The sequence below is a fragment of the Haplochromis burtoni genome, unplaced genomic scaffold, assembly GCF_018398535.1.
Source record: "Haplochromis burtoni strain Fernald_Lab_line unplaced genomic scaffold, NCSU_Asbu1 Contig_800, whole genome shotgun sequence".
Lineage (NCBI taxonomy): Eukaryota > Metazoa > Chordata > Actinopteri > Cichliformes > Cichlidae > Haplochromis > Haplochromis burtoni.
This window is the reverse complement of record NW_024583161.1, coordinates 42,578-51,389: the sequence shown is the minus strand read 5'-3', so window position 1 is coordinate 51,389 and position 8,812 is coordinate 42,578. Positions and strand designations below refer to the sequence as shown.

The following is an 8,812-nucleotide window of genomic DNA, read 5'->3' as shown; positions in this document are numbered from 1 at the left end:
AATTGTTTGTTGTGCAGAAACCAGAGCGTGACGAGTGGGGCAGCGGGCTGGAGGCCATGCAGTGTGCTCTGCAGCTGGAGAAGAATGTCAACCAGGCTCTGCTGGACCTGCACAAGCTGGCTTCTCAGCATAATGACCCTCATGTAAGTGGGAGTTGGAGGGAAGAGTTTGGGGTTAAAGACTGAACTAGTTCATGCTGTCTATGTTTGACAAATCATCAAATGTTAACTGTAGTTTGTTTTCCCAGCTGTGTGACTTCCTGGAGAGCCACTACCTGGATGAGCAGGTGAAGTCCATCAAGAAGCTGGGTGACCACATCACTAACCTCACCCGCATGGATGCCCACAACAACAAGATGGCAGAGTACCTGTTTGACAAGCACACTCTGGGTGACAAGAGCTAAATGCTGAGACGTAGAAGTGAGCCTGGAGTCAGCATGTTAACAACACAGGCTTTGAAGTAAACTCACTTCTGCTCCAGCTGATTTCTTTCCTGATTTCCTCACTTTAAAGCTGGCATCAGTTCTTGTATGTTGTGGTGTTTGTGTGAAATGTCACATGGAGCGATGGATGTTATCAGGGTATGGCTCTGCTTCTAAGCTGTCTGACATTTGGAAATGTTTCTGATCTGTTCATCTGAATAAACCTTTTGAGCTGGACCTTTGGTCTGTCTGCATCTGTGACTCATTTTATTATAGTTTAGATCAACTGCTCTGTCAGATGTATGCCTATTCAACAGACAATCAATGCATTTAAGTATAGTGTTTCAGTTCAAATGGCTTCAGACGGAATTTGTGAGATAGGCTGGTCCAACTATTTCAGAAACTGCTACAGGATTTCTCTACCCTGCCAGAAAGTGTTAAGAGGAAAAGTCCTGCGAGGTTGTTGAACCAAAATGCCTCTTTCACAACACTCAAATTGCTTCAGGTTCTTTAATCCCTTGTGGGAAATTATAATTTAATTGTAGCTTCAACATTGACAAGAACCACACATGCAAAACGATGTTAATTACTAATAAAGACAAAAGGCACATTCCATACAGCCATTATTTCAGAGTCTTGATGACATTAAAGCTTAACTCTTAACTTTTTCAGATTTAATGACTAGAAAACTGAGGTGATGGTTTTTGACCTCCAACGTGTATTTAGATACCTTGGCCCAGTATAATAAGCCAACTGTCACAAACCTGGGGCTGAAAGTGGACTCTGAACGTGACAGATTAAGGCAGTTGTAAAATCAAGCTTCTTGCAGCTCAGGCAGCTGTCACAGCAGCACTTTGAGACAGTGATCCACGTCTATGTTAGCACTCAGCTGGATTACTGTAATGCACTTTATATAGGGATCAGTGATTCATACATTACTCGTTTACACAGGGTGCAAAATGCTGCAGCTCGTCTTTTATCTGGCACTCGAAAGTTTGAATACATTTCCCCTATTTTAGCTTCACTTCACTGGCTGCCCATTCATTTTAGGATTCATTTAAAAATTCTTTTATTTGCTTTTAAAGCCCTCCATGGCCTAGCCCCATCTTATCTCTCTTAGCTGCTACAGCCTTATACACCCACCTGCTCTCTCAAGTCAGCTGATCAGCTGCTCCTGAATGTACCCAGGACTGAGCGTAAACCTCGAGGAGATCGTGCTTTTCCTGTAGCAGATCCAAAACTGTGAACGATCTGCCTTTAGAGATAAGACTCGTGATGGCAAGCTACGTTGTAGCCACAGCTGCCCTGGGGCGCACTGACAGAGGCGAGGCTGCCGGACACTGGCGCCACCGGGCCCTCTGACCCCACCAGTAGGCAAACACGGGGTTAGATCTTGCCCAAGGATATTTGGCATGCAGCCAGGAGGCAGCCTGGGATCGAACCACCGACCTTCTGATTAGTGGCTGACCTGCTCTGCCACCTGAGCTACAGCCCCCAGAAAGTGCTTTATAAATAAAGATGGATTGGATTGGACATCTTATAGTTTTTAGGTCAGTGTTGACAGGAAGCTGACTCTGGATCTGTCTTTAGCTCGTCTTTCTTATCTTGACCTCTGTGATGTCCTCCATTTTCACAGAATACTAAGCTATGAGATTGTTGTCTATACTGTGATAACGTTTTACTAACATTCACAAATCCTCATGCAGGATGATAACATGTAGTTATAAGACCTAAGTGAAAAAAAGGTGTCTCATATGGAAACAGAGGTTTCTGCTGGGTTGGCAGTGTTGGAACATACAATGGAAAAAAAAACAGAAACAGAAAAACCCATCATGAAAACAAGGCAATAATTTTGAGTACATTAATGGTTTATTTATAATTAATCACTGAGGAAATGTGCGGAAAGTTCATACCCAGCACAAATGTTCGCATCAGGTCAAATTTCATTTGACCTGATGCGAACATTTTACAAATTTACTTATGAATTAAATTACATTGAAAACTGACATGTAATTAAGTTTACTTTTAGTGTACTTATGTATCTTTTCCAAACATGGAAGCACATGCACTTTATTTTTTAATTTAATTTATAGTACTTTTTTTCTACTTGTGATGATTTAAAATTTTCTGATGAAATTACTTGATTTGTGTTTTTCTTTATAGAATGAACATTTCCCTTTTCTTAAAACATATAAAGATTTTTAAAGTTTTTTTCTGAGCTCATGGACAACGCCTCTTATGGTTATCCGATCCTGACTGGACAGTAGCGCTACAAACTGGATGAATATGATGACTATGATGTATCGCTGTTGGTCAAACTGCCCATTATTAAATAAAATAGTTAAAAACACTTTTAAAAGAAGGTCCACTTAAGACATAAAATGCAACATACACATAATGCAGCAGTAATAATATCTCAGAAACATCACATCATACTTATAGCTCTGACACTTTCAGTTCATTCTGTGATATTTTTAGTACAACTGATTTCTATGGAAAACAAGTGCTGCTTCCTTGATTGAGGAATGTGTTCCATAGTGATATTATCTGGTTTCAAACTCTTGCAGCTATGCTAAAAAATTGTTGGAATACCTTTGGTGTGTTTTAGAATGAACCTGTTCTGAGACATATTTTAAAGATGAGCCTTGTTGGTCTGCATGACTCCCTTTACTTAGACTTGGTTCCTCCTGCGCCAGATGGCGCATTGGGCGGCAAGGGATCATCAACGAGCTCGATTTGCAGCCACATCTTCAGCCTCGTCCCATGAAAGATCGACCACTTTCAGGTCCTCAATGAATGACCGTCTCCACGTCTGTTTTGTCGTCCGCAGACATGAAGACGGTCATTCATTGTGGACCTGAAAGCATGACTCCCACTGTGTGTGAAATGCCATGTTAAGCCAAAAGGCTTACATACTAATGCGCATAAAGATAATAAATAGTCTAAGATGAGTATGCCTTCTTGAGTGAGATGGTGATTGGCTGGTACAGAAACAAGAGGAAAAAAGAACTCAAATAAGAAGTTCTTGGGTTCCTGGTACAGATCAGCTAAAGTAAGTAAATCCAGGGGTAGGGCAGCACGGTGTCACGATGGCTGCCTCAAAGCAACAAGGTCCTGAGTTCAATTCTGACATCAGGCCAGGGTCTTTCTGTGTGGAGTTTGCATGTTCTCCGCGTGTTTGCGTGGGTTCTGTCCGGGTACTCCGGCTTCCTCCCACAGTCCAAAGACATGTAGTTAGCGGGGATAGGTTCGTTCGAAACTCTAAATTGAATGCGAGTGTGAATGGTTGTCTGTGTCTATGTGTTAGCCCTGCGACAGAGTAGCGACCTGTCCAGTTTGTAGCCTGCCTCTTGGGACACCTATGATAGGCTCTGAAAAAGCCCGTCCTAGGCAACCATGAAAAAGGATAAGCAGAAGAGAATGGATGAATTAAGTATGTGAGACTGCAGCACACTGAATAATCTTCAAATGTGTGTTACATACCTCTGCTGCGATGATATTCTTGAAGGTTTCATTGAAAAAGCTACTTTTACATAAATAGGCTGATATAAAAGTATATAAAAATACATTTCTTAGGTTGTTTTCACTCAGCAGTAGTAATGCTTTAGCCTGAGAAATTCCTGTCAACAGCACTGTGGTGTTGAGCAATGCAATAAAAAACACTTTGGTTGTAAGCACCATTATCAGCAGTTTTTGGATGTCATGTGTTACATCAGCTGAATCAGCTTCAGTTTGTGAAGGTTTTATGTACTAGGCCAGCGTTAACTCAAATAATCTAACTTTTATACAGCACAGTAAAGTCCTGAATATACCGTCCTGAGGCACCTGTCCTTTATATTTTGCCACAAAAAAGGACGTTCAAAGATGTACTGGAACATCTGCATACATACATGAAAATCTAGTTTTCACATTTTTACCGAGCTTTAAAGTCAATACTTTGGTATGAAAACCTTCATCCTACATATTCTATATACCACAGGCTGAACTCTCGTAGACAGCATTCTTGTCATCTCACTATGCAGTTTTTAGGAATAGTTCTCCAGGCTTCTTCTTAAAGAACGTGCAAAGCTCTTCTTTGTTGGCCTCTTTTTGTTCTGTACTCTTACACTGCTTCAGTAATGTTAAGGTCGAGCTTTGGGGAGGTCAGTCCATGGCTAAGAGGGATCATAATTCTATCACTTTGGCAAGCTCTCCAAAACCACTGGGTAAGGGACTCAGGGTCTCAGTTCCCTAGATGTTCACTGGTGTTGGTGTGGTGGGTCTGCCCCTGTGGAAATTCACCACCAGCTCCTGGTTTTCCCGTGTTGAACTGAAGATGGTTCTGCTGGCACTAGTCCACAAACTCCTGAGTCCACTGTCTGTATTCTGAGTCATCCTCACTTGTAATAAGGCCAACTATGGCAGAGTCATCAGGAAACTCTTGCAGATGACAGTCTAGGTTGGTAACTGTCTGCAGTGTAGAGAGTGAACGGGAATAGTGCTAGCACAGTTCTTTATAGGGCCCCTGTACTGAAGACCAGCCTGTCAGAAACACAGCCTTGCATCCTCACATACTGTGGGTAGCCAGTGCGATAGTCCAGTATCTATTGGGACAGGTAGTAGTCCACCCCTGACTGCTTGTCCCTCACAAGTCCAGGTTGGATGGGGTTAGCACTGGAGAAACTAGAGAAAGAACATTAGCCTAACTGTGCTTCCAGGCTTCTTCAGGTAGCACGATCTCGGTGCAGGAGGTAGATGATGACATCATCCACCCCAATGCTAGACTGATAGGCTTTTGCAGTGGATTCAATGAAGACCTAACCGGGGCTGAAGATGCTTCAGTACTAGCCTGTCAAGGGTCTTCTTCAGATGTGAGGTCAGTGCTACTAGCTTGTAGTTGCTGAGGTCTTTTGGACGTGTGATCTGTGGTAATGGTACCACATAGGTACTGAGTAAGAGCCGCTTAAATAGGCAGCCTAGTAACGTGGTACCGGAAGATAGATGTTGATGGGGGAGAAAATGTCTGTTTATGTCTGTTAATCTGTGTTATCTTCAGGACTGGTGGTAGATTCAACTAAAGAAATTGAAATAAAGTATGTCCTTTGTTATACACTGCTAGTAACAAAGTGCCTAAAGCTATAATTTAAAATAGGTTCTTTGCTAAGTTCTCTGTTAGGTGCAGACACGACTGATTCATCACTTGAGTTTTGTTCCTTTTTTTTTATGCATGAATCATTGCAGGAATGAAAATGAGTAAAAAAGCCACCAATCTCCATATTATAACTTAGAGCTTAAAAGCCCTTGAAAAGGCTAGGAAAGTACTGCTATTTAAAAATTAGCGGACGGTCTGGCACATTGGAAGCAAGGTTTGGAATAAACGTTTTAAACAGTATTTTTAAACAGTATTAAACAAATACATTCATACCATGTGCGTGTGCATATCGGCTCTCATGTCCATCAGGACGTCTACATGTATTTTGAGAAAATCTTTATATATTTTACCCATGTTGCTTGTTTCCTGATGAAATGTGAAAATGCTTTGTCATTGCACCTGACTATCTCCCAGCAGGTCCCATTAAACATTAAAGTGGATGATGAGTTTTCTACGAATCGGGAGGAGAAAAAAATGCAACTTCATCCTGTGAGTCACAGCTGGTACAGACGCCCCGGCTCAGTGATTGGTGGAAACATACGTCACATCTTGCACGAGCACTTCCGGTGGAGTATAAGTACAGGGACCCGCGAGTGTGCCGTTTCACACCAGGGGAGGAATCTTTGAGGAGTTTTTGCTTCAACAGTGTTTGAACGGAACTTCTTGACTTCGTCCCGCTTTGTATTTCAGCTACTCTGCACTTCGGAAGAAAAACCTTTTCTACTTGAACACTACACATAAAGTCGACGTGAAGCTTTATTTTTGCACCGTTTTTGTTAATAAAAAGCACAAGAAACGCCAGCCGAAATGGAGTCCCAAGTGCGTCAGAACTACCACCGCGACTGCGAGGCCGCCATCAACCGGATGGTGAACATGGAGCTGTTTGCGTCTTACACCTACACTTCTATGGTGAGAACACGTCATGTGATGCTGATGTCTATAATAACCTTAGTCTCAAGCTATATTAGCTTAATGCTAGACAAAGAGAACGGAGTTGAGTCGTTAAATGTAAAGTCCGGTATGTTGTTGCTAAATTCAGTAATACATGATTTCAGTCGCAGCTCGTTTGTTGGTTGTTTATCACAGTTGGGCAGGTTGCCAGATGCGGAGTGTATTTTCACCCCAAACACATCACTGAAAAACCCAAATGCTGCGTCGTGCTTCGTTTGGCTTTTCTTTAGTCTCGAGTTCAGCAGTTACCTCGGTCTAAACCAGCTGAACTGTCCATCATGAATCATGTCTGTCTCCATAACTGTTTGTCACGATGCTGTATTTGCAGAATAATTGGTGCTGTGTACTAATAACCTGTGTCTGATTTGGCAGGCCTTCTACTTTGACCGTGATGATGTGGCCCTGCCAGGCTTCTCCCACTTCTTCAAGGAGAACAGCCATGAGGAGAGGGAGCACGCTGACAAGCTGCTGTCCTTCCAGAACAAGAGAGGAGGTCGCGTCTTACTCCAGGACATCAAGGTGTGTACAAACTGAACCAGTCCTGCTGTGACATACCTGACTGTGTCTCTGACACAGAAACTGGGATTAATGAGCAGTGTTATGACACTTGTTCTCTTCCTGTTGTTGCATTAGTGTGTAATGTGTACACAGAGCTTAAAACAAGTGTTCGGTCTCTAACAGAATTGTTTGTTGTGCAGAAACCAGAGCGTGACGAGTGGGGCAGCGGGCTGGAGGCCATGCAGTGTGCTCTGCAGCTGGAGAAGAATGTCAACCAGGCTCTGCTGGACCTGCACAAGCTGGCTTCTCAGCATAATGACCCTCATGTAAGTGGGAGTTGGAGGGAAGAGTTTGGGGTTAAAGACTGAACTAGTTCATGCTGTGTATGTTTGACAAATCATCAAATGTTAACTGTAGTTTGTTTTCCCAGCTGTGTGACTTCCTGGAGAGCCACTACCTGGATGAGCAGGTGAAGTCCATCAAGAAGCTGGGTGACCACATCACTAACCTCACCCGCATGGATGCCCACAACAACAAGATGGCAGAGTACCTGTTTGACAAGCACACTCTGGGTGACAAGAGCTAAATGCTGAGACGTAGAAGTGAGCCTGGAGTCAGCATGTTAACAACACAGGCTTTGAAGTAAACTCACTTCTGCTCCAGCTGATTTCTTTCCTGATTTCCTCACTTTAAAGCTGGCATCAGTTCTTGTATGTTGTGGTGTTTGTGTGAAATGTCACATGGAGCGATGGATGTTATCAGGGTATGGCTCTGCTTCTAAGCTGTCTGACATTTGGAAATGTTTCTGATCTGTTCATCTGAATAAACCTTTTGAGCTGGATCTTTGGTCTGTCTGCATCTGTGACTCATTTTACTGATTAGTTCAAGCAGTCCAAAAACTAAATCACAACTTCATTACTGACTTTGTCAGATTAAAGATTATCTCAGGTCTTTCAGTTGATATTTCTACTTATTGGCACCAAATACAAACAAGGCCATATCAGATGTAAATATTACTGGACTTGCAGGACATCGCTATGGCAGCTTCAACAAGCACCATACATCCGAAATGGCAAAAGTATATTACTTCATGTTAAGATCTAAATATAACAGCCAATAACATGAAAATATGGAATAAATTGGACATGTGATCTAATGTTTTACTATGATGAATCTTTGGTGGGTGTTCCTTTTTGGTACAAATCTTTGTTTGCATTGTTATGGATATTACTGTAATGCACCATCGCCATCTACTGGAGATATTCAGTTTCTGTTAACATCTTTAAAGCAGGTAAAATTTAAAAAAAAAATGAACTAAAGGTGTTTTACATTACAGCCTGCATTTTTATTTTTTTATTTTTATTTTTTTTACCTTATGCCTTATTCAGTACAATACAAAACACTAGCCAAGTTTACTTCCAAATATAGAACAACTGAAATGAGTTGTACAGTTTTCTGTCAGTTGTGCTGCTGATTCTGATTCAGTGTTGGGAAGGTTACTTTTAAAATGTATTCCACTATAGATTACAGAATACATGCCCTAAAATGTATTTTGTAACATATTCTGTTATGTTACTCAATGAGAATAACGTATTCTGAATACTTTGGATCGGGGTGGCTTACTGGGCTTAAGCTGGGGTTGTTTTTTCAGAAGCCCGGGGTCTTTTGGAGTGTAATTTTTTCATAGTTAGATGCCTGGCTGACAACTGTATACAACAAAAACTACACCCAATATTCGAAGCACATAGTGCACACTGTTGGAATTTCCCCCCTAATCCGGTTGTTCAGTCTGACGTCACTAGCCGTGTCTG

At 41.9% G+C, this 8,812-nt stretch overlaps 2 protein-coding genes across 2 annotated transcripts in view; both read left to right on the top strand.

The window, feature by feature from the left end:
- Window positions 1-658, top strand: part of LOC102295059 (ferritin, middle subunit) — a 1,592-nt gene extending 934 nt beyond the window's left edge. Inside the window, exons 2-3 of the mRNA XM_042215712.1 lie at window positions 16-143; window positions 248-658. Coding sequence (XP_042071646.1) covers window positions 16-143; window positions 248-403 — 284 coding nt within the window. The 3' untranslated portion in view covers window positions 404-658. The remainder of the gene's footprint in view (window positions 1-15; window positions 144-247) is intronic.
- Window positions 659-6,148: 5,490 nt separating this feature from the next.
- Window positions 6,149-7,842, top strand: LOC121811834 (ferritin, middle subunit). The gene is made up of 4 exons (XM_042215711.1): window positions 6,149-6,461; window positions 6,876-7,022; window positions 7,202-7,327; window positions 7,432-7,842. The coding sequence occupies exons 1-4, from the start codon at window positions 6,360-6,362 to the stop codon at window positions 7,585-7,587; spliced, it is 531 nt and encodes a 176-aa protein (XP_042071645.1). The 5' UTR covers window positions 6,149-6,359; the 3' UTR covers window positions 7,588-7,842.
- The last annotated feature ends 970 nt before the right edge of the window (window positions 7,843-8,812 follow it).